Consider the following 22,852-nt stretch of genomic DNA (forward strand, 5'->3'; position numbering starts at 1 on the left):
CTCGAAAGTTCTCCGTTCCACAGAACTTCGTTCGTAGCTTCGTTTTTACTTGAGGATCAGTTGGTATCTTCATACCCTTATTCTGCTTCTGAAAATAGTAGAATTTATCTAGTTCTATTTAGATTGTTAATTATAACTTACCATATTTTCCGAAACGTAGTATAATCTCCGACTGATCCTACTTCTTCTTCTTGGCCTGTGGCGGTGCCGCCGGATTGTCACCCTTGTAAAACTCCTTCAGAAGCGCCATCGCCTCATCCGCCCGCACGCCACCGGTGATTTCTATTCTTTGGCCAACGACAGCGGCCACGTCCACCACTGTTCTTTCCTCCAAACCGGTCGTTCTCGCAACCGTAAATGATCTCCTTTACACCCAACGTATGTAGGGCGGCGGAGCACATGATGCAAGGCTCCACTGTGACCACCACGGTAATTTCGCTGAATAGCTGACGGGCCGGCAGACGCTTTTCGCGGCAGGTTGCCAGGATAGCGTCGATGCAAATGAACTCCGCGTGGCGGGTCGCGTTCCGGTGGACGTTCACCTCGTTCCCGCCACGTGCGACCACCCTGTCCCCATGAACGAATACACAGCCCACGGGCACCTCGCCAGCGTCACGTGCCCGCCGTGCCTCCACTAACGCGTCCTCCATGTAGGCGGCCATTTGGCATGGAAATAAACTCGGGCGAACTGGGTGAAAAGCCGCACACAACACAGATGAGATGACCAGGTCAACAAAAACAATAGGTAGCTCTCACTATCGCAGTGTTTTGCAACACTAAGGAACAGCTGGCGGTCACTATTTACAGTGACTTCACGTTACAGTGCAAGAGAACATTAACATTCGCCAATATTCGGGGTATTCTTATGTTTGTTAATAGGATCCAAATAAAATGTATGGAAATTATATATATATGGTCTTTAATAAGCCATAATAAAAATGAAGTAAATTAATACATTTTACATTTTTAAAAGAACTTAAATGAAAAATTTCTCTCCTTATTGACGAATTAGAAAATTTGTACTTTGCTTTCTTAAACTAAAAAATGACTTGAGTACTTTAAATTTTTAAATTATACAAATACTGTTTGTAACATTCATAAATACCCAGTGAATGCATTTGGAAATTTAAGCCTCATTCTGCATAAAACGAATTAAATTGTTATCTTCTAAGAATCTCTTAGCCTTTTCGGCCAATCGGTATTGTTAACAGATCGAGGACTTGGATGCGGCAGCCGAAGCACAGAAACGGAATTCGATTTGCAGTAGAGCGAACGTTTCAATGCGGCATGAACATATTCCCCAACAGGCACAATAACTTCTGGTTTAAGTAGAATCAGTTGCTCCTCAAGAGCACCCAAACACAAATCCCGGACTTGACTTTTGTAAGGTCCTTTCAGTTCACTGGGTGTAAGGTTCTTGCCCGCCTCATCATAAAAAACCAGAGGACAGAAATTGTGGACATAGCACTGCCGGGAGAAGGTTTCCATGTTTCCTGCTAATCGCAAAAATAACTCCCATAGACGAACACCACTGGGTTCCTCAATCCTGCATTCCAAGCCTGCGATAGGACGTTTGGGATGTATTACTGGAGGTTGATCCACCGATCCTGCCAGTTTCATTAATACTTTTACAGTTCGCACATTACCAAAGGGTATCTGAAGTTTAAAATTTTAAATAGTTAAAATAATTCGACCTAAACGGATCTTACTCCTGTTTGTGCCATCCCATTGGGTCCCGGGTTCATCCCAATGAACACCAGCTTTTTGGGACCATCCAGATACAGTCGCATATAATCACAGTGCAGTTGTGACGCATAAACTATCGGGTTATAGACGCACATAATGTTTGGAGGAGGTGTCAATTTATCCAACTCGCCGTTTAACTTAACTTCTGTTTTATAAAATTTCAACCAAAGTGGATGGACGAAGAAATACGATGTACTTTCCTCGTTCGGAACTGATTTCTTGGGTTCCGCATCCTCCAGATTGTCTTTTTGTTGATTCAGTTTACGCTTTAACATAGCGCTTTATTTAACCGGTAAAAAAATTTAAAAATTGATAAAAAGCGGGGAGACGTTTAAATTGTTTTTGATTTTTTGTTATCTTGCTTTTGTTGTTTTAAATCAGCTGTTATGGCCACATAGTATGACCATAAAACACGTTTGACGTATATTTGATTTTGGATTAGAGCCTACCGCCATAATACTTACAATTTTTAAGATATTACCCTTGAATAACATAAATATTTAATTTAATAAATAACTTACAGGCAATTTATCTTATTCGTGTTGGCTTTAACATTTCGTTTTATTAAAAATTCTTTATAAATAGCATTTAAAATTTAATTTATTAGTTTAAAAATTAGTTATTTTTGATTTTGCGTATACTCTTTTAGACGGTCCTCGTTCTCCCGCACAAAGCTCGTTTTGAAGCCCTTGCAGGTCTTCCCCATGCTGCATTTAGCAACGAGTCCAAGTATTTCAAGAAATTGCGAGACCTATTTTGGGGATTACACAAGTTACAATATGCTATTTAGGTTTCACAGACTTTGCAAACTCACAGTTAAATCCTTTTCCGCACACGATAGCTTTGCGAACTCGCATTGAGGTGCATGTGTTTGGTGCTCCCACCATGGATCATCTTTGGCTTCCCAACCATCAAGGGTTTTCCCACAAACAAAGCAAGTTGCCGTGTCATTTTCACGCTTGTTGCCCGTCCAATAGAATCCCGCCTCTGCCATCTGGTTGAGTAAAACTTATTTAAGAAAATCATCAATTTTATAGATAATTTAGTCTTGCCTTGGCAATGCTGCAGGAAGCGGTATCTGGGAATGGCCAACTTTTGAAGCTCTCCACTCGATGCTGTTCGAGGAGATTTAGCTTTCGGAATAACTCTAATTTTTCACCACCCAAGCACTCTGCAATATTTTTAGCCACGGGGGACTCCATTTGATTTTAATTTACAATTTATAAACACAAATACAAATAATGGCTCTAAACAGCGCGTCGTTGTTGCTACAGCAATTTGAAAATATCGATAAGTTTAGGGCAGCTACCTCTGAAAGTATCGATTCAGGACGTATATCGATTAAGTAACGAGAAAAAACATCGCAAGAGTCGCAAGAGTTGTAATATTATAGTAACAGATTTTAATTAATTATAAAATTTAGTAATTATATATATATATTAGTATTGTATATATTACTATAGTGATTGTAGTGATTTTAATAGCCTATCATTTACACGATAGTTAAATCAAATAATCGATTACTAATGCCATGTCTAACAGCTGCCAAAGTATGGCAGCACAGCCACTAACAGTAGTCTGTTGCAGCAGCTGTTTCAATTATTGTCATCCCCCAGTTGTGTACACACTGTTTTGACGTTAAGAGTTTTGCTGACTTTTTATTTATAAACAGAAAACACAGAAAAACATGGTGTAAGTCGTGAGCCAGACACACACCAACACACGGCCACGCACACACCGCCCTCGTTCTTGTTGTTATTGAATTTTGCATTTTCGAATTGCGAAAATCGCCCAAGGAGCCCAACAGATTATGCACCCAAGTTGCACGCTGCACAGAAATTGATTCGAAGAGAAGGAGGAAAAGCAACCAAGCAGATACAGAGAGAGAAAAAAGAAAGTGTTCGGACGGCCTTGGGCGAAAAACGGGAGCAGCGAGAGGGAACCCAATTAAGTAGCCCAGGCTAGTAGGTTCAGTAGGTCACTGCCGCACCGTTTTTGCAAGGGGGCAGTGGCCCAAGGACATCCGGGCGGGAGTCCCACCACCCACAGTCCACACCCACTGCAAAGGATATAGAGACAGACACCCTTCAATTGGCAATGAGACGGTGCGCTGGCAATGCGCTCACTTGAATGCAGCCATCGACAGTCGATCAGCTGCAGCTGGAGTTGGAAGCCAAGGATCAGGATTGAAATCCTCACCCGGAGCAGGAGCTGGCTGTCCCACAGCCATCGATGGCCAACGAACGCAAGCAGAGCAGTCCCAAGGTGGAGCTAACAAAGCTCAGTCACGAACTGATCGAGGAGTGCAAGCGCAGCCAGGAAGATTCACTGCTGTCGCGCCACCTACGCCATGAACTGGAAAAGTATGTCCTAAAAATATAGTCTAGTTTGGCCATTTTAAAGCCCACTTCAAAGTACTATTGAATATCAAACAAAAGTTCTATAAAATAATTTTCTTTCTGCTCTGATAAGCCTAATAGGGTATTCCCAATCCTCTAAAAGTTATCGACAAAAGGAATACAACTTATTAATTATGTAATCTATTTACAAGTCCGTTAGATCAACTATTATATTAGAATCTAATAATTATATTTATTTTATGTCTAAAGCCTTTTAATAGAAGCCAATTATTCGCCGACCCACAAACTAACGTAAGATATCACAATCCGGCTAAATTTGTTTAATAATTTTTGAGCTAACAACCTTCTATCACACTCCTAGACTTCTTGTATCGTAACTTTCTTAAAAGCTGAAGTCCCCATTTTGACCACAGAATAAGTTCTACAGTTAAAATGATTCCACTTTTAATATAATGGTAGAAAATAACAGTGTATGCAAACGATTTTTGGAAGCGTTATTTTGATTGCTTCTAAATAGCTATACACACAGCCAAATATAATTTGTCCTAATCGAATCGCCTGACTGTGGTGAATAATTAAGTATGATATATACAGGGACGCCACATGATTCTTGAATCGAGCATACAGATGTCATGATGGATTTTTAATTATAGTATTTTACTCTGTACATTTTCTTTTAATTGATATTTTAGAGATCTGATAAATGACTGGCAGTAAATGTTTCAAATGTTTATTAGATAATCTTATAGTTACACCAAAAGGATTACAGAGAGTTAAAAACATGATTTTTTTCTTTTTCCTACCTAATCATTCTTGGAACAAACCTTATCAGCAATTCTCTGCTAAAAGTTCCCGATGAAATGACGTCGCGTCGTTAAACGGCCATCTTATCAATGTGCCCACCAAATCATTGCCCCTGCACGTGCTTCCGATTTTTTACCCTTAACCTTGCACTGCAAATAATTCTTGATTTTATAAATATTAATAGTACAATCTTGATATGTTTTTAGGCTACCCCGCGAATCACGTCGCGAGTTGGTACGAAAGCAGCGAAATGGCTGCGCTCCTCTCTTCATTGCCTGCAAACGAGGCGCCGTGGACATCGCCGAGTATCTGATCACAATCTGCGAGGCGGACATCGAGCAAATGGGTCACTTTGAGGTGCCGGAGGATAATAGCTTTCACTATGTATCTCCACTTTGGGCAGCCGTCGTCTCTGGGAAACTGTCCATGGTTAAGTACCTGGTGCGGATCGGTTGCGACATAAATGCCACCTCCGATTCGGGATCTACACCCGTGAGGAGTGCCTGCTACATGACACACGTTGATATCGGTGAGAATTTTATGCAACTCAATGTATAAACTAAATACTACAACTTTCTAAAACGCCAATACTTAACTATACTAGTAGATTAGGGTTTTCAGTGTAATTTCTCATTCCGCCTTATTTCCAATTAATTTCTTCACACGCACATTGTCTATTTAATTCAAACTTTCTGATTTTATAATCACATACCTACTTTGGAACAATCTGCAGCAATAAGTACACCCCAATAGGAGCATTAAAAACAGGTGGCTGATCCCACTATTAAAACGTATTTTCACTCTTAACAAAATTAAAATTTAATGTAAAATACATCGTTAAGATGTGGTATTAAACTAGCACTCTTCGTGGTCTAAATTTTACATAATCAAGTCTTGCCCTTTGTTTGACTAGTTTTGTTAATAAGCAAAAGGGGATCGAATAATATTAGCGTTTTGCTTACCACTAAGATACCTAATTAAATCAGGTCAGTGAAAGCTACTCGTGCTAGATTTGGCAAAGTCAGATATATCTATTCTATTTAGTGGTTAAATAGGTATACTTTACTACTTTTGATATTCTCTTTTAGCAGGGATTAAGTTAAGTTTAAAATGTGGAAATAATGCCTTAACTAATTTCTGAAATCCTCATTCAACCCCACAGTCAAATTTCTTGTCGAGAATGGAGCGGACATCAAGCGGCCGAACATTAATGGTGGCACCTGTCTGATCAACTCAGTGCAATCGGTGCAGTTGTGCTTATATCTGGTGCGGAAAGGAGCGGACATTAATGCCAGAGATATTCAGGATAAGACAGCGCTCCACTATGCTATCCAGGAGCACAGACTGGACACAACAAAGATGTTGATAGAACAGGGCGCAGACCCGTTTGCAAAGAGTCGATATGGAGACGATGCCCTTCGCACCGCCTGCTTGAAGGGAGCTCATCATATCTTCGACTTCTTAAAGAAGGAGCTGACTTATTTGCCTGCACGGTTGGCGGAGGCCCACGAGTTAATGGGATCGACGTTCCTGGACGAGCACAATGAGTCACGGGTGTGCATATTGCATTGGCGCATAGCGCATCACATTCGGGCAGCATATACGCCGTACATAGAAAAGAAACCGCAGGTTCCTCTGCGCACTGCCTACGAGAACGCAGTGGAGTTTAGCACGCTGGAGGAGCTGGACAACATTGCCACGGATATGGATGCAATGAGAACGCAGAGCCTGCTCATCTGTGAGCGGGTTCTTGGACTGACCCACAAGGACATGCTATTTCGTTTAACTTTCAGGTGAGTTGTTTAGTTTATAATATTTGCCCTTTGAATCATATTGGCTTGTCTCTTTTAGGGGCGCATCATATGCGGATTCACTTCAGCTTCAGCGCTGCATTGATCTGTGGCGGTTCCTGCTGGAAGTGCGTGTGTCCAACTGGTCCATCCTGCACTTTGAGACTTGTTTCGCGGCGCAAGCGCTGGTACGTTTGATGTTGGACTTGCAGGTCCAGAACTCGAGTCATATAAGGAGCGATGCCAGAGCCAGATTTGTGCATCAGGATAAAGTGTTGCCCAGATTTGAGGATGTGCTCGGTGTATTTCGAACGCTGGCGGAAAGCGCCATTGTGGTGAAGCACCTGCTACTCTTGAGACCAGTGTTCAGGAGGCAACAGGAGAACTACGACAGGGTGATGAGGTGCTTAGCTCACCTCATCTATCTGCTGATCAATACCGTCCATACAGAGGCACAGAATAAACTCATCTGCCAGGCGGTACACGAGACGGTGGTGGTGGGGAATCTTCGTAGTGCCAGCACTGCCGATACAATGCTCCATCTCTGCGCCTCGCGTCTGAACGTCATTAAGAGCGGTTACATCACTGATGACAACTTTGCCAATGTACGTAGCACTATTTGCCATTTTAAATTTTTTTTTAAATACTATATTTATCATTATTAGAAGACTGTGTTCCCCAATGCGGATGTCATCAAGCTCCTCATCCAGTGCGGTGTCGATGTCAACATCAAGAACGAAGCCAAATCTACGCCACTGCACGTAGCCTGCCAGCCCTACAACTATGACAATGAGGTAAGTCATTAAGTAGGGCAACTAAAACTCTTATAAGAATTTTTGTTAATCTACTATTTCCTAAATTTAAAAGTCAGCAAATAGTTTACATACATTGTTTTTGTCGGTATTTGTCGTGCGAAAAAAACATTTAAGTTGTTAACAAATGTATAAACTCTATAACAAAACCATTTTTCCAAAGATTGTTCACCTGTTGCTCAAGTGCGGAGCGGACATCGATCAGCCGAATCGCGCCGACAAGCGGCCCTACGACTTAATAGCCTCAAATCCCACCAGCACCATTCCGCTGCTCAACTTTGTTACGCTGCAGTGTTTGGCGGCGACGGCAATAAGCAAACACCGGATACCTTACCACAATCAGCTGCACAGGCAGCTTGAAAAGTTCGTCCGAAACCACGAACCCTAAGGTGGTATTTTAGCTGAAACTGGACGCTAAATCGAAGCCAGAAGCGTGTTTAATGTCTATGTCTTATGTCTAAATTAAAGGCGTTTCAATCTAAGATGATTATCCCTTTTCGAAATTTTCAAAATTTCACCAGTGTCGGTTAATTTGTCCCGCTCTATATATTAAATACATATTTACAGATATCTATATCTATTGTTAAATCGGCTTAACGTAGTTTAAAACTCCAATCAAGATCAGAAGTAATATTCAGAAGCAGAATCAGAACAAAACATTGTAACAGAACAAGCAAAAAGTGTAAACGATGAACGTGATATTAAAAACTACATATATATATAGAGTGTGTATCGAAAACATTAATATTTTAGAGAACTTACAAAATGGGCGGATCTTTGTACTTAAATTCTGCTCATCTGTTTGATTATTAGCTCCTAAAGAGAGGAACTCATTGTAACGCCAATACAGTTTACACATTATCTACATACATACAATTACGCCTGAAACATATACTAAATATATACTATATAAATATATATATATATATACATACAACTAGAATAACTAATTGAACACTTGTTGAAACACTAAAATCGAACTCGATAACTGAATGTGAATTGCAATTTGTGAGAGGGCCAAAGTCACTCAATCTGTTCGACAGCATTTGTCCCTTAACTTCTTATTACTACCACGCTTTTTAGACCTATATCTACTACATGTATGTGAGTAGCAAGTATTTTAACAACCATTTCTGTGACACCGATGGATTGAGTTCGTATAGCACACGTGTTGCATAAGCCGGATCGAATAATTATCTACTGAATTTTGAGTAAAACGCAATCTAATCAATAAATTGAATAGTTTACAGTTTACTGTCAATAAAATGGTTAAGGATCGATAGCTTGTTCTCAAGTAAGCTGAAGAAACTTCTGGCTTAACTTGAGGACAAGATATCGGACTTAAGCGTATTATATTGGGTGGAAGTTCCAAATATTCAGGAATGACTTCTTTTCTATAGTGGTTATTATATATATATATATCAAAGGAATAACATAATCTTCATCCTGTCATAGAAGACTTTCTTATCTTGGAACATTTTTTGTAAAGCATTAACGTTAGTCTTAGAAAACGAAAAACTCGTACTTCAAACTACTTCCTTCTCTGTTTCCATCGTTATTTATTAATTTTGGTTTGATATCAAAGCTTAAAAAACAACCACTTAAGTTGTTTCGGATATTGATCCTAAATCATTTGTCAATATTTGTGCCAGAGCCCATGTAAAACTGTCAGCTTACGCGCAGGAAAGACAACAGACGATTCGTTCCACATGCTTATTATGGAAATCATAGTTTTGTCTTCATATTCGTGGGCATCCCGAAAAATGTTGTGAACTCGATGTGTCCTATAATTAATTTTGAATCATTTTTAGGCCAATAATTAAAAATGCATTTATTATTAGTAGATGTTAGGCCTCGCAGGGGCACATTTATCGCCCAATCAATTCGATGTGACGGATTTGCAGGCGGACAGAGTTTGGGATCGGATTCGGTTGCTAATGCTATGCATATAGAAATAGACAAAGGCCGCCTATGTCCAAATCTCTCATGGTGTGAATTAATAAATTAAAATAAAATAGTTTTGTTACGCAAATCATAATTTGTGTCCCGTCAACATTCACTTTTATGCTTTTTTGGCTAATCTGTGCACCGAGTGTTTTGCATTCAATAGATTTTAGCAACTTATTCGCTTTGCATAAAATATGCAAAGTGCGGCAATACATAGTTGGCACCCATTAATCACAGGGCTTCGCTTTTGCTCGGATTACATTTCCATTTGTGTGTGTTTTTTTCTTGCCACTTTTCTCCTAATGCATTTGGGTCTATTAATTAATGACAAAGTAATTTTAGTTTCCCATTACAAACGGAAATTTATCGTATATTTCTTTGACAGATCTTTGCATCTCTGATGCCCTCTTCCCACATAAACAAAATATTCAAACCGAAAAATAAACAAATTTTTGTTTCATTTCGCTGCTCTTTTTCACGGCTCACGAAATTGGCGTGAGAAAGTATGAAACCTGTTTTAGGTTTCCACCAGATAACAGCCGTTAGAAATGTGTGTTAACTTATCATCTGACGGTTGGGTTGCCCTTGGCTTGTTTATTTTGATTTGTGGGCAAAATTTCCCCCCGGCTAATGAGATGCACTCACTTGAATGCGCAAGATATTGCAATACATATATTAAGTGGGTGAATGAATACATCAAATTTGGAAAGGAAATTGTGAGCCTTCCTATCTCTATTACAGCATACTTACATTCACTTTATATTAAAAAGGCTGCCAATTAGCCCTATAAGGCCTATATCTAAACTTATTCCGTATGCATCTGTTTTGTATTTTTTATGACATTCAATTTCCGCTGGAAGCTGGGCATATCCAAGATGACAAGCTACACTTTCGATTTTATCGGGTGATTTACCTTCACTTCTTTAGTTCGAAAACCGATACCAATTCCAAGTCCAAATATACGAGCATTTTGTCTCAATTTGGCACATTTAGAGCTGACAACATATCGCCCAATATATTTACGCCCCTTGGAATGGATACAAAGACCTAGACCTTGGGCCTGACTAAAACAGATGCGAATATACTGAAGTCCCCAAAAATATATAGTTTTCAATTCAATTTCCATTTGATAGCTCAAGTTTCGAACAATAAAACAAACTAGAGACAATGGTCCTACAGACAAAAGTGCATTTTAAGTCAGGTTTGTAACCTCGTCGCCTATCTTCGTCATCAATATTTACATATCGATCGGTGGCATTCAACTGATCTGCAAAAATTGCCAAGACAATACTTTTATATTAATTTAAACGAGGCTTTTATGGTTAAGTTCGCACCAAAGTCTCTAAGATATCTTATTGCTTACTAAAAATTGGCAAAGTCTGAGAAATATAAACATTAAGTGGTTGATAGTTAATTAAGTAGACAAATTTTTTACCAAAAATAAGTGTCCCCAACATTGATGTCTCAAGATCAACAGTTCAAAGGTATATCAATTTTGTTATACTTATTAGGATCTGAATCTAAATAGAAAATTTGAAATCTAAAATAGAAAATAAATCAAAAATATCGTAAGGAGAATGTTCAAAATATCTTGATTACAACTTCCCTGACTTGTTTACAAAGATTGCAGATTTGTGTTCCCCTATGTATATCACCCATTGTTAAGATTTCCACTCGCTCGACTTTCGTGGAACCCCTTGTAAAGTTAATACAAAAGCCCACTTGCCACCCAGCCAGATGAATCCAAACAACCTCTTCGCCATGCATAACAAATGTTTTATGACCCCACCGACTGTTGCAACTGTGTGTTGGCTGCTGTTTCACGATTTGTTTCCGATTATAAACAAGTTGTGACTGAGGATTGGTATAAAAGCCACGGTGCCCGGTTGACCCATCATCACAGCAATAAGAAACTCGGCCAGCGAGGGAGCATCCGGCTAAAGACAGCTAACCAGCAGAGAGACAACCACCCAAGCAACAGCATGAAGATATTTGTGGTGTGTTCAACCTTGGATTACCCTAGCACAAAAACGGATTATAATCACAGTACTTCCTTTTCAGACGGTTCTGATGGGGGCCATGTGCCTTGGCCTCAGCCACGCTGACATAAGTTTGACCCAGGCGGGTTACAACTATCGCATCCAGCAGCAACAGCAGCCCCCTGTAGTGGCCCATCTGCTCAACCAACAGCTCCAGCAGCAGCTCCAGCCCCAGCAATCCTCCCACCCAGTGTTACCTCCCCTACCACTGCCCTATCTGCCACCTGGCGGTGGCCAGTTTCATTCCCAACCTGCAGTTCGTCCCACCACCGGATCTTTTCCCATGCCCACCGGCTTTCCAATCAACTTCCAGACCGCTCCCATCCAGCAGCAGCGACGTGCTCGTCCGCGTGTGAGGATTCCCAAGCGTCCTATTGTGACCAAGAACTTCTTCATCCACTCTGCACCTGAGGAATCCGAGGATGAGGTCCAGGACGAACTGAACCAGTTGGCCCAACAGCCACGCAACCACTACAATGTCCTGTTTGTCAAGACTCCGTCTCAGACTAACCGCGCCGCCGCTCTAAACTTGGCCAAGACTCTCAAGCAGGAGAAGACTGTGGTCTATGTGCTGGCCAAGAAGACTACTGCCGCCGATCTCCAGGATGCTATTGCCGAAACCCCTCAGCACATCAACAAGCCAGAGGTGTTCTTCATCAAGTACCGAACTCCCGAAGAGGCACTCAATGCCCAGCGCCAGATTCAGTCGCAATACGATACCTTGGGAGGCAGTTCCACCATTACCGACGAGGGTGTGGCCCCCATTACCTCTGTGGTTGGTTCTTTGGATCCCCCAGAGGAAGAGGAGGAGCAGCAGCAGCAGCAGCAGCAGTCCGAAGGACACTTTGTGGAGAACGGCGCTGGAAATTCTGGCGTAGGTCCCATCGGCAACCATTATCTGCCCGCGAACCAGTTTTAAGTATTCTTCATTGCTTGCCACATCCAGATCTAGTTAGCTGTCATCAATACCTCTTAGATTTAAGTGATTCTTGTTTGTTACCAAACTCCGTATTAAAATACAATTTAAAAAAAAAAAAGATACTTTTGTGTGGATAACTTTTCTAATTGCTATTTTAATCAGTTGATCAGTAAGAATGTAAATACAAGAAAAGTTGCTCAATTTTTCAAATGGTTGATAAATCCACCTTAAAGTAATATTTTACCGACAGATGGCGCCCTAACACGGATGACTGCATATTTACAGTGTAAATCTTAAAAGTTCCTGTTTTTTTTATTCTTTTTATTGATTTCATATCAGCAAATATATATACAAAATATATACAAATTTACCATATATTAATAATAAAGATTTTCAAATATTGCACTTAGGCTCTGGCGGCTTCCCTGTCATTGGGCATTTTTCTAGAACAACCTTCATTTGAGAAAAGGACTGAACAAGTGCCTTGGCGAACTTCAGATGATCTGTTGCTTGGCAGTGGCGCCAAGCAGAAATTGCTAAAATGATGTCACAATCACGTGGATTATAGCAGCAGGCATATCCATCGTCAGTCGACGGTCCATAGCCCATAAAAGCATCATATTTCGTGGCCACCTGAGAGGTTGACACCCGGAAATGAGACGACTTCACATATCCTGGCGAATCAAAGAACTCCGGAATGGGCAAGCCGTTTTCCTTAGCCATTAGCTGCAGTCCAAACAGATGACGATCAACTCCCCTTCCTTGAAGTGCTAGCTTGGCATACATCTGATGGCAGATTACAGCCTCACGCAGCTTATTAGCCTGATCTTGAACTGAGGAACTCGGATCTTGCATGGCAAGACAGAAGGCCAAAGATTGATTGGAACAGGAACGTATAGTTTCAGTTCGACCGCCATCAAAGATCCGCAAATGGGCGGACTCATACTGAGCAGCTGGCTCATTATGCAATTTAAAGAAGGCCAATTGCAAGGCAATCTGTATGAAACTATCGGGGCCAAGCTTTTGTTTCTTGATAAAATCCTTTCCATAGCCGTCGAACTTGAGAACCTTCATTTGAAGCTGCTTTACCAGTTTATCAATGTTCCTCTGGGCGATAATCAACCATTGCTCTTCGCAAGGACTAAGTGGACAAAATTGTATTTTCTCTGCCGGAGTAAAGTCGTCTTCTCCGGTCTCCCCGTAGCTAGGATCATCTTTCAGCTTCTTCACCACATAGTCCATCATCATTGCAATGGGTTGGCCCTCAGCTGGCGAGTGCTCGTAGGTGAATCCCACATTGCCGTTGGGGTTAACAACCAGTTGAATCGTCTTATCCATCCAGCGGTTACCACTGTTGGAATTGCTGCCATTTCCATGGATCAGTGAGAGAATCAACTCTTCGGCATCCTGACCTTCTTTTGGAGTAGTACAACAGTCCAGAGAGACAGTGAATAGAGATTTCTGAATGGTCTTAAGGGCATCCTTGTTACGAGCTCTCTTCGATAAATGGCCATAGGCCTCCGCCCAGTTGTCTCTCGAGTCGGTGGTCATGATACCATAGGGAACTCCCATTTTCTTCTCCTTCGTCATGATCTCTTCGAGTTGAGCAGCCAAACATGGAGCATTAATCAGTTTTCCCTCTTCATTATATATTTTCAATTTGTAAAAATGATTCCTGTAGATTATCACCACATAATCGGAACAGGGATTATAGATGATCTCGTCGGTGGTCCTTCTTGGGTATTCGACATGTTCCGAATACTTTGCCAAACTGGCTGTTGTCCAACTCGTTCTTTCCCATTTTAACAATCGGAATCTTTTTGGCATGAACCAAGTCATTAAACTCACCCAATCCAAAGATAACTCTGGACGTATAGTCCACAAATTGGTTTGGATTTTCAAAGCTTTGTTTGGGAAAAGTCATCCCTGGACTTACAAAGGCAGTGACTGGCGACCGAAACTTTAAGTAGCCAACCTTTAGCCAGCGATGGGCTAACCAATTCTTTTCCTGACTACCGACTTCTTCCAAGATCTTTTGTAATTCCGCACCTTCTTTCTTTAGGAATTTAGAAGTGATATCCTCTTGTTCTTTCAGCTCATCGGGTGTCAGCAATGGTTCTACAGTGGTCATAAAACGATTTAAGCGTTTCCTCTAGGGGTAAAACATGGTACTTCAATAGGTTTGGCTGATCAGAGTTTTCATCAGTGGTGCTATAGGAGCGTAAGCTACAGCTTGAGGTTAGCATTATTTTGAAGAGTGTATTTCGAGTCTGCAGCTTAGCCGTATTCTTCGCCAACTTAAAAAGGCACTTTCCTTTTCTTAGGAACTCCATCTTGTCTTGTTGTGTTGTTCAAAAATACTATCGAAGGATGGAAATCATTTGGTTAATTCGCCTTTTTCTCCAGGTTGCCAATTTATTTTCTATTTTAGTTTTAAAAATACATTTACAAAATTTTGTTAAAAAACTAACGTTGTTACACTAAATTTCCAGCTTGTTCTGATCAGTAAGGTAGTTGGATTACTGATAGAAAGGACTTCTTAGACAAAGTTTTCAATCATATTTTACAGATTGTTAACCATACTTTCTAGACATTAATTCTTGTTGATAATCATCTCTTCCTCATTATCATCGGTGCTGTCAGTTTTTGAGAGACTAAGATGAGTTCGTATGAAATCATGATAGTAAGAAATAGAAGCGTGGGCATCTGGAAAGGATACTTAGTTAGTTTTAGTATTAAGTTATTAAGGTAACCCTTACCTGGATAACCCTTAGCGCAGGGTAGCCCCCAGTTAACCAAAGCCACCAATTTGCCATTGTGTACCAAAGGGCCTCCGGAATCCCCGTGGCAGGCTCCACGACCCTTGTCGTTGAAGGTGCAAACATGACCAATATCCACCCGAGTGCTATTATCATGGGCTGCCCGGCACTGTTCGAAGGGAACATAGTTGACCTCTAAACTCTGCAGACGAGCAGGGACATCTCCGCCCAGGGACAACGTTCCCCAGCCGGTCAAAAGAAGTCGAGATCCAGGAACCAGAGCCTCATGATCCAGTTCCACCGGCTGAGTGGCATTATCAAAAACAATCGACTCGTTCAGATGCAGCAAAGCTATATCATTTCGATACTTGCGAGGCGCGTAATTGCTATGCTCCACAATCCTGTCAGGATAATAATACTTGGAACCATTATTATGCAGATCCTGTGTGCCTGTGAGGACACGAAAAGCCGCCGCCTGCCTTCCTCTTGTACAGTGAGCAGCCGTTATAATCCACCGTTCATCAATAATAGCACCGCCGCAGGAATGTGCTCCATTTCCTACTCCTTGTAGGGAAATCTGATATGGTGCCACACCCTCAGCAGCCTCTTCACCGCCCACTATGCGATTATTGGTATACTGAGGAGGATATAGAATCTGACTGGAGGCAAAAGAGCAGAACAGAAACACTGGTAATACGATGTGCAACATAATGACTGCTTCACTTTTGTTTGACTGAACTGAATTTCTGGCCATGTTTCTTATAGGTAGATTTTGATTAACATTTAGCAATTCAGTCACGTTCCCTGGCTGAAAAGTGTCCAGCTGAGTTGCTGAAGAACCCTCAAAATTAAAAAGGCACTTGGCCCAAACAAGGTTAGGCTGATAAGTAAATTTAGCCGTCAAATGAACTTGAATTTAAATAACAGGAAATTAAAATAGGTTGACAAGAGTGTTTAACACAAGTAGGTAGAGAGTTTTAAAAAGTTTGTCAAATAAATTTTAAGATCTTTTCAAAAGGGAAATAACACTGTCACTGTTTTCTTTAACAATATTATCATAAGAAAACTTCTGGAAAACTGCTTAGTTAAGCCATATTTATTTCTGTAACTAACACTAATTCTTATCTCTGTATTAAGTAACTGCCAAAGTGATAACTAATACTTCCTGATATCCCACTTCTTCCTAACTGGCGCTCGTTTGTTTGTTGACTCAGTTCTTCGAACTGAATATCATGATTGATCGTTTAAATTGCTGACATGACTATCTGGGCAGCTTGAAGTGGGGGATTTCTTCTAAAGAGTCTTTAAGATTATAAACCATTTGAAGAGTAAAAATAGACCGAACATCAAAGTAAAAACGATGACATAAAAGAAAGTTAACTTAAAACTGAAGCGCAATTGCTCATTTATTTGTTCATAAATATTTTATGATATCAAAGATATCTGAGTGATAAAATTTACGGGCTAATTTGTTCGAATTGCCAGAAGCCATTAAATGGCAGGTGCAATTTTTTGTTCGTATTTTGGCTTTATGACCCCCATTGGGTGACTTTTAGGCCTTTAACAGGCGGTTCCCGCATCGGTCATCATCTGCTCGATCCAATCGTGGTAGTAGGCCACTGAACCAAAGACATCCGGATAGCCAATGGCACACGCCTCGCCCCAGTTGACCACACCGACAAGGGTTTGGTTGGCATCCACTAAAGGACCACCGGAATCGCCATGGCAGGATCCTTCGCCCTCCTGGGTAAAGGTGCACAGATGTCCTTCGCTTAACCAATTGGCATTTCGCACTCGGGTCTCGCAGTTTGAGTGTTCAATGTAACTAAGATCGATCTTCTGCAGCTGGGTGGAATATCTTCCCCAGGTCTTCGTACTGCCCCAACCGGTCAGGGTTAGTTTATCTCCCACCTTGGGCAGACTACCCTTGCGTGCCAATTTAATCGGTTGAGTCAGTGCATCATAAACAATAGGCGTGGCCGTGTGGATCAATGCGATGTCATTGTGATAGGCTGGTTTGTCGTGACTGCAATGAATCTTGGATCCATCAACCAAATACTCTGCTCCCGGTTTTGTATAGTCCAACGTTCCAGTAACGATCTTTAGATACTTAATGGGCCACTCCATGCAATGGGCTGCTGTGAGGATCCAACTTGGTGCGATGATACTGCCACCACAGACATGCTCGCCAAAGGTGTTCATGATGGACACTTGGTAGGGTGCAAAGCCAGAGGGGGAATCGACGCCACCAATAACCCGAGTCTCTGGCTTGACATATCCCAAATGATGATTTAACTGCGGACGGCGGGTTATTTTAATGTTCTTCCCCGAACACTGCGACAGGAACACCAGAACACTAATCAGTACTAGCCACTTCATGTTGCAAGATAAATTTTATAAATATTTTGTTTTAATTGCTGCGTTGTCTTCAACTTTCGTAAGCGCTTTGCCCACTTTTCGGCACTGGAATCGCTTTTATAGCCCCGAAGTCTCTGCGAATTCTCCTTATCGCGCCGAGAGTTTCTTTTGAATATGTCCCAGCGATAAGCGACTTGGTTCGTGGGAAGCTTCGATAGTGACAATTACCATAGCCAATATATGGTACCTGATATGGGGGAATTCTCGAGTCATTTGGACTATGAGTGATAGACAACTAGCGTACGACCAATAATAAGATTACTCATACGCAATGTAGGCTGGACTTTGTTCATAACTCGATTTCATACTAGGAAGATCTTCAGACGCCGACGTTTGATAGGAACGTAATCGAATGGAAGTTTACTCGAAATATAGATGGAATAATTGCAAAATGATTGAAGACCTCTCAAAGATACAGCACTTGGCATACCCTAAGGGTAAACAAGTTCGAGGGAACTATTTTAGGTTATAGATAGGGCTTCTGTAAACAGAATTAAATGGGTTTTTGTTTAAATATTTTAGATAAAAAGCCAATTAAAACCACTACTTGTTTTGATAAAAATACCACCTCTTATAGTTGTGGTTTTTGCTTGTTGAAACTAGAAAATATTCCATGTTTGGAGGGTGTTATATTGTTTGCGAAAAAGCAATTACTTTTTATGACTTCAATGAAACCCACTTATCACTCACAATTACAACAACGTGTAGACGTCTGGTTTGGGGATTATCAAGATTTCAAATTAATCAATTAGATTTTGGACCCTGACACAATTTCAAGGTTTATCTAAGGGAAGGACCAAGATAAAATAAATATAATTTCTAGGAAAATACATAAAACATAAAAACGGAGAACAAATTTTATACTATTTTATTGATTAAAAAGTACACTTTCTGTATTTAATTTAAGGATGTTACAATATCTAATACCTTATTAAGAAATAGCACAACCATTGATCGTCGATGTAATCCAGCTGTAGTAGAAGCTCAAACGAGCAAAGACATCAGGGAATCCGTAACCGCAAGGCACGCCCCAATTGCCAACGCCCACCAGGCGTCCCCGACTGTCAACAAGGGGTCCCCCGGCATCACCGTGACAGGCTCCGGCTCCCACACTTCCAACGGCGCAAAGGTGGCCCAGATCTAGATCTGCCGAACCGCCATAGGTGGCGTTGCACTTCTCCGTAGGGACATAGGTCAAGTCCAGTTGTCGCAACTCCCAAGAGAAATCTCCCAAAATCTCTGTGCTTCCCCATCCGTACATGGTCAGCTTTTCACCTTCCGTCAAATCCTCCAATGGAGCAATTGTGATATTCTGGGTCACTTCATCGTAATCAAACAGAGCATGTGTCTTGATCAGGGCAATGTCGTTGTGATACATCGGCTTATCAAAGTTGCAGTGTGAGATGATTTGCTCTACGCTGTATTCCCAGCCTGCCGATCCCCAGTTATTGTAGGTAGTGGTGACCACCTTCACATTGTTGGTACGCAATCCAGCAACGCAACTGGCTGCGGTGACCACGTACTGGTTGTGGACAATGACACCGCCGCAAAAGTGGTTGCTGAAATGATTTAAATTATTTTATAAGAGTAATGAGGATATGGTAATACAAGATCTTTAATACAAGTTAGTAAAAATCAAAATATTAATATTTGTAAAAATCTATTTGGAAATCCCATCAATTTCCTTCTCAGTAACCATAAACTTATATTCCTTAAAGATTTTTCACATTATTTCCAGAATATCCTGGAAAAACCTTCACTATCTTGTAGATTTAGATCAACTTGAGTTACCCATAGGAGTTCTGTAGCGAAACTTGATAGGGAGCCGCCAGGACATCAGACTCCTGACCTCCAACGATGCGTGAGCTAAATTTAGCCGCGGAACTGGGTATGTCGGAGGTAAAAGCCCGTTGACGTTCAATAGCCTGCGAAAAGGTTATCGCCAGCAGGACGAGGACGAACAAGGAGACCGTTCTGATTTGGTAAGACATCTTGGACGAACAGCTGAAGTTGGACTAATTGCAAAGGAGTGCAGCTGGAAAGAAACCTCCGATAAACGATATTCAATATACGATATTAGATAGCTAGGCGTGATATTAATGAGCCGCCATAAAGGTTGTGCAATCTCCAATCATGGTCAGCCTGAGCAAAAACCAAGAACTCTCCCCTCGTAAAAATCCCATAACATTTATTAAATCAGCAACAAAAATCATGAGTACTGGCTATGTCTACACTTGGGGAAAAACAGAAAAAGAAAAACATTTGCAATGTTTATAAACTTTGGATGACTTTCAACTTAATTTCCAAATAGTTTGTAGCCATATCTTATATCTAATCAGTAGATTAATTTATGTTTTAACAACATTAAAATATATTAAATATTACTAACTACCAAAATTTAATGAATTAATCCATTAAGAAAACACTGAAGCCTATAAACTCCTTCATGATTTTTGGTTATTGAAAAACAACAATTAGCTGATCCCAAATAATGCAGGGACTAAGAGAATTAGTTAGTCAGCTTTCTAAAATAGTAAACTATAATATAATAGAACCTTGATATAATAATAAAAATAATAAATAATAAGATTTACATCTTAACACCCAAAAATTGAATTTTCCTATCACCTAAAAGAAGAAAGACCAAGATATCAATTCAAACCCAAGATCCCGCACAGTTTAATGAATAAATCATATTTAACATTGATTTTCAGATAAAAGATATATTATATAAAAATCCATTGCAAAACAAATAAATCATTTTTCTCTCAGTGTACAGATAAGAGGTGGCCAATGTCTAGGCTATAGAACACCCATTTATGGTGGTACGAATCCAATCGTGGTAGAAGGCGATACGAGCATACACATCCTAGTGGAAATAAGAGGGTAATAAATAATACATATAGAACTCTACGGTATGGTTGGAGTACTCACCGGGTAGCCACGTCCACACGGCACACCCCAATTTCCAATGCCCACCAGGCGTTCTTGCTCATCGATGAGTGGTCCGCCGGTGTCACCGTGACAAACGCCCTTACCCACGTCCATTTGGACGCAGGCATGACCCAAATCTACATCATCATCATTCTGCAGCTTCTCCCGGCACGGCTCAACCGGGAGATAAGTTCCCGATGCCTCTTGCAGATACCGACCATATGTGCCCATGGCCTCTGAGCTACCCCATCCCGCAAAGGTCAACTTTTCACCCTCCTGCAATTCATCAATATCCGCCAAAGTAACATTCGTTGTAACATCATTGTACTCGATATCGGAGGACAATTCCAACAGGGCTATATCATTGTGATACAACGGCTTGTCGAAGTTGCAATGGATATGGATTTTGGACACGGCATAATATGGAGCATATAGATCCCACCAATCCGTTGTTCCAGTGACCACCAGCACGTTTTTTGCTCTTAGCCCGGCCAAACAACTGGCCGCTGTTAGCACAAAGCGCTCGTTGATGATCGCGCCTCCACACAAATGATACGAGTAGATATTCTGAATGGACGCTATCCAGGGCCATCTGCCCTCGGTGGCAGTGGTTCCACCTACCACTCGACCCTGGGGTACAGCTTCACTTGATCGATGCCTATCGATATTGACCAAACCCGGATACGGTTCCCCACGCATCCTCATGGCTTCCGTGGGAAGCTCCTGAAGAGCGAGAAGTATCAGGGCCAGCAGTAGTCCCGTAAAGTTCCACCTACTTCTCATCGTTGGTATATGCACGGTACAATCGAAACTGAAACCCCACCGACGTAGCACCTTAAAATTACACTTCATATAGCCGATCTTATCGCCAATGTTTGGTCAAGTTTTGGATAATAGGGAATTTATGGGACACAGGGGCCGATAACTCGCATACATATTGCCTTGTGGCCATGGGCATTGTGAGCTGACCAGCAAGTTTGCCCGGTGCATTTATAGAGCGCCGAGATTTGCAGTGTCACATACAGTCCACCGGTTTATTGACCAACGGCTCCAATTTGAACGTTCCGCCATTACCGATTGGGTTTTATCCTTAAAGCCGTAAAGATACCCGACTGGTACCAATGACCATAAAGATTCGGTGCTAGCCAGTGGTCAGTTTGGCCGCTAAAAAAAATAACCCAAGTGGGCAAAACCTAGGTAAGCGATAAAATTGGTTTTATATGGAATCGAAATAAAAACGCCCAGTTGGGTCATACAATTTTCCATTGCTGGCCATTAATTCGCGCTGTCCGGCATTGTCCCTCGTCTCCGGAGTCACTTTCTGATCATGGCTGTCCGTTTGTCTTTGATTTGGCTTCTTCTGCTGGGCACTTCCATTGACGTCACGCGCGGCAAACGCTTGGATCGTAAACTGTCCGACAATCGTATTGTGGGTGGCCAGGAGGCAGAGGACGGGGTGGCACCTTATCAGGTATCCATTCAGACCACTTGGAGAACACACATCTGCAGTGGCGTCATCCTCGACAAAGAATGGATTCTAACAGCAGGTCATTGTGCCCTGGACTTTAGCATTGAGGACTTAAGGATTATTGTGGGCACGAATGATCGCCTGGTTCCTGGTCAGACTCTGTTTCCGGACAAGGCCCTGATCCATTGCATGTACGACGTTCCTTATGTCTACAACAATGACATAGCATTGATCCATGTCAACGAATCGATTATCTTCAACGATCGAGTTCAGATCGTTGAGCTGAGCACAGAGAATCCTCCGGCGGGTTCCATTGTCACCTTGACGGGATGGGGTGCTCCGGAAAGTAGTTTTCCCACGGTGCAGTATTTGCAGACCATAAACCTGACCATCATAGCTCACGAAGAGTGCAGGGAGAGATGGGATTACCACAATGGCATCGATGTTGGTCATATCTGCACATTTACGCGAGAGGGCGAGGGAGCCTGCTCTGGGGACTCTGGAGGCCCGCTGATGTGGGAGGGCAAACTGGTGGGTCTGGTCAACTGGGGAAGAGCCTGCGCTGTGGGCATGCCGGATATGTAAGATCAAGCTAAGGGACTCTTTTGGTTATCATGAAGTAATCCTTAAACTTTACTTCCAGGTATGCCAGCACCGTTTACTATCAGGATTGGATCCGAAGGACTCACACAGGATGCCAGAATCGTGTTAACTGAAAGGGATCAAGGGAGATGGAGATTAACCGGAATTACAATGATGTATATTGACATGAGAATGTGAAATATATTTATTGATCAAAACAACGCTGATAACGCGTATACCACTTAGTCATTTGGTCATTACCTGCTTTTAGGTG

General features: G+C 41.5%; 11 protein-coding genes across 11 annotated transcripts; 3 read left to right on the forward strand and 8 right to left on the reverse strand.

The window, feature by feature from the left end:
• Positions 1–48: 48 nt before the first annotated feature.
• On the reverse strand, positions 49–760 carry LOC108117247 (tRNA-specific adenosine deaminase 2). Its single transcript, XM_017229592.2, is given in 3 exon segments — positions 49–88; positions 142–322; positions 324–760. Coding segments are annotated over 2 exon segments (483 nt in total). The 5' UTR covers positions 663–760; the 3' UTR covers positions 49–88; positions 142–178.
• A 190-nt stretch (positions 761–950) lies between these two features.
• LOC108117067 (single-strand selective monofunctional uracil-DNA glycosylase) lies at positions 951–2,114 on the reverse strand. Its single transcript, XM_017229240.2, has 2 exons — positions 1,710–2,114; positions 951–1,656 (listed from the first exon to the last, which is right to left on the reverse strand). The coding sequence occupies exons 1-2, from the start codon at positions 2,019–2,021 to the stop codon at positions 1,168–1,170; spliced, it is 801 nt and encodes a 266-aa protein (XP_017084729.2). The 5' UTR covers positions 2,022–2,114; the 3' UTR covers positions 951–1,167.
• Positions 2,115–2,273: 159 nt separating this feature from the next.
• On the reverse strand, positions 2,274–3,037 carry LOC108117072 (baculoviral IAP repeat-containing protein 5). Its single transcript, XM_017229245.2, has 3 exons — positions 2,799–3,037; positions 2,561–2,740; positions 2,274–2,497 (listed from the first exon to the last, which is right to left on the reverse strand). Exons 1-3 carry the CDS (start codon positions 2,946–2,948, stop codon positions 2,366–2,368), a joined length of 462 nt encoding a protein of 153 aa, XP_017084734.1. The 5' UTR covers positions 2,949–3,037; the 3' UTR covers positions 2,274–2,365.
• Positions 3,038–3,342: 305 nt separating this feature from the next.
• On the forward strand, positions 3,343–8,231 carry LOC108117267 (protein fem-1 homolog C). Its single transcript, XM_017229622.2, has 6 exons — positions 3,343–4,109; positions 5,117–5,439; positions 6,073–6,703; positions 6,762–7,305; positions 7,366–7,494; positions 7,676–8,231. The coding sequence occupies exons 1-6, from the start codon at positions 3,979–3,981 to the stop codon at positions 7,898–7,900; spliced, it is 1,983 nt and encodes a 660-aa protein (XP_017085111.1). The 5' UTR covers positions 3,343–3,978; the 3' UTR covers positions 7,901–8,231.
• Positions 8,232–11,345: 3,114 nt separating this feature from the next.
• Positions 11,346–12,516, forward strand: LOC108117317. The gene is made up of 2 exons (XM_017229685.2): positions 11,346–11,456; positions 11,521–12,516. Exons 1-2 carry the CDS (start codon positions 11,442–11,444, stop codon positions 12,415–12,417), a joined length of 912 nt encoding a protein of 303 aa, XP_017085174.2. The 5' UTR covers positions 11,346–11,441; the 3' UTR covers positions 12,418–12,516.
• A 92-nt stretch (positions 12,517–12,608) lies between these two features.
• On the reverse strand, positions 12,609–14,961 carry LOC108117316 (carnitine O-acetyltransferase). The gene is given in 3 exon segments (XM_017229684.2): positions 12,609–14,157; positions 14,159–14,560; positions 14,562–14,961. Coding segments are annotated over 3 exon segments (1,938 nt in total). The 5' UTR covers positions 14,751–14,961; the 3' UTR covers positions 12,609–12,810.
• Positions 14,962–15,010: 49 nt separating this feature from the next.
• Positions 15,011–15,885, reverse strand: LOC108117318 (chymotrypsin-2). Its single transcript, XM_017229686.2, has 2 exons — positions 15,177–15,885; positions 15,011–15,123 (listed from the first exon to the last, which is right to left on the reverse strand). The coding sequence occupies exons 1-2, from the start codon at positions 15,883–15,885 to the stop codon at positions 15,011–15,013; spliced, it is 822 nt and encodes a 273-aa protein (XP_017085175.2).
• Positions 15,886–16,552: 667 nt separating this feature from the next.
• LOC108117054 (chymotrypsin-1) lies at positions 16,553–17,608 on the reverse strand. Its single transcript, XM_017229226.2, has one exon. It carries the CDS (start codon positions 17,553–17,555, stop codon positions 16,737–16,739), a length of 819 nt encoding a protein of 272 aa, XP_017084715.2. The 5' UTR covers positions 17,556–17,608; the 3' UTR covers positions 16,553–16,736.
• Positions 17,609–18,448: 840 nt separating this feature from the next.
• LOC108117070 (chymotrypsin-2) lies at positions 18,449–19,587 on the reverse strand. The gene is made up of 2 exons (XM_017229243.2): positions 19,386–19,587; positions 18,449–19,153 (listed from the first exon to the last, which is right to left on the reverse strand). Exons 1-2 carry the CDS (start codon positions 19,583–19,585, stop codon positions 18,526–18,528), a joined length of 828 nt encoding a protein of 275 aa, XP_017084732.2. The 5' UTR covers positions 19,586–19,587; the 3' UTR covers positions 18,449–18,525.
• A 658-nt stretch (positions 19,588–20,245) lies between these two features.
• On the reverse strand, positions 20,246–21,345 carry LOC108117066 (chymotrypsin-2). The gene is made up of 2 exons (XM_017229239.2): positions 20,529–21,345; positions 20,246–20,463 (listed from the first exon to the last, which is right to left on the reverse strand). Exons 1-2 carry the CDS (start codon positions 21,309–21,311, stop codon positions 20,392–20,394), a joined length of 855 nt encoding a protein of 284 aa, XP_017084728.1. The 5' UTR covers positions 21,312–21,345; the 3' UTR covers positions 20,246–20,391.
• A 469-nt stretch (positions 21,346–21,814) lies between these two features.
• LOC108117079 (chymotrypsin-1) lies at positions 21,815–22,851 on the forward strand. Its single transcript, XM_017229252.2, has 2 exons — positions 21,815–22,577; positions 22,640–22,851. The coding sequence occupies exons 1-2, from the start codon at positions 21,856–21,858 to the stop codon at positions 22,710–22,712; spliced, it is 795 nt and encodes a 264-aa protein (XP_017084741.2). The 5' UTR covers positions 21,815–21,855; the 3' UTR covers positions 22,713–22,851.
• Position 22,852: the final 1 nt, after the last annotated feature.

This window comes from Drosophila eugracilis, unplaced genomic scaffold (genome assembly GCF_018153835.1).
Source record: "Drosophila eugracilis isolate 14026-0451.02 unplaced genomic scaffold, ASM1815383v1 contig_75, whole genome shotgun sequence".
Classification (NCBI taxonomy): domain Eukaryota; kingdom Metazoa; phylum Arthropoda; class Insecta; order Diptera; family Drosophilidae; genus Drosophila; species Drosophila eugracilis.

Coding starts and splice junctions, on each gene's coding strand:
- LOC108117067 (XM_017229240.2), bottom strand. CDS start 2,021: ATGTTAAAGCGTAAACTGAATCAACAAAAAGACAATCTGGAGGATGCG. Junction 1,657..1,709: donor ATGGGATGGCACAAACAGGA/GTAAGATCCGTT, acceptor TTTAAACTTCAG/ATACCCTTTGGTAATGTGCG.
- LOC108117072 (XM_017229245.2), bottom strand. CDS start 2,948: ATGGAGTCCCCCGTGGCTAAAAATATTGCAGAGTGCTTGGGTGGTGAA. Junction 2,741..2,798: donor CTTCCTGCAGCATTGCCAAG/GCAAGACTAAAT, acceptor TTACTCAACCAG/ATGGCAGAGGCGGGATTCTA. Junction 2,498..2,560: donor GTGCGGAAAAGGATTTAACT/GTGAGTTTGCAA, acceptor TCCCCAAAATAG/GTCTCGCAATTTCTTGAAAT.
- LOC108117267 (XM_017229622.2), top strand. CDS start 3,979: ATGGCCAACGAACGCAAGCAGAGCAGTCCCAAGGTGGAGCTAACAAAG. Junction 4,110..5,116: donor CTACGCCATGAACTGGAAAA/GTATGTCCTAAA, acceptor ATATGTTTTTAG/GCTACCCCGCGAATCACGTC. Junction 6,704..6,761: donor CTATTTCGTTTAACTTTCAG/GTGAGTTGTTTA, acceptor TGTCTCTTTTAG/GGGCGCATCATATGCGGATT.
- LOC108117318 (XM_017229686.2), bottom strand. CDS start 15,885: ATGTTGCACATCGTATTACCAGTGTTTCTGTTCTGCTCTTTTGCCTCC. Junction 15,124..15,176: donor CTGCGCTAAGGGTTATCCAG/GTAAGGGTTACC, acceptor TATCCTTTCCAG/ATGCCCACGCTTCTATTTCT.
- LOC108117054 (XM_017229226.2), bottom strand. CDS start 17,555: ATGAAGTGGCTAGTACTGATTAGTGTTCTGGTGTTCCTGTCGCAGTGT.
- LOC108117070 (XM_017229243.2), bottom strand. CDS start 19,585: ATGTCTTACCAAATCAGAACGGTCTCCTTGTTCGTCCTCGTCCTGCTG. Junction 19,154..19,385: donor TCGCTACAGAACTCCTATGG/GTAACTCAAGTT, acceptor AAATCATTTCAG/CAACCACTTTTGCGGCGGTG.
- LOC108117066 (XM_017229239.2), bottom strand. CDS start 21,311: ATGAGAAGTAGGTGGAACTTTACGGGACTACTGCTGGCCCTGATACTT. Junction 20,464..20,528: donor CGTGTGGACGTGGCTACCCG/GTGAGTACTCCA, acceptor TATTTCCACTAG/GATGTGTATGCTCGTATCGC.
- LOC108117079 (XM_017229252.2), top strand. CDS start 21,856: ATGGCTGTCCGTTTGTCTTTGATTTGGCTTCTTCTGCTGGGCACTTCC. Junction 22,578..22,639: donor GCTGTGGGCATGCCGGATAT/GTAAGATCAAGC, acceptor CTTTACTTCCAG/GTATGCCAGCACCGTTTACT.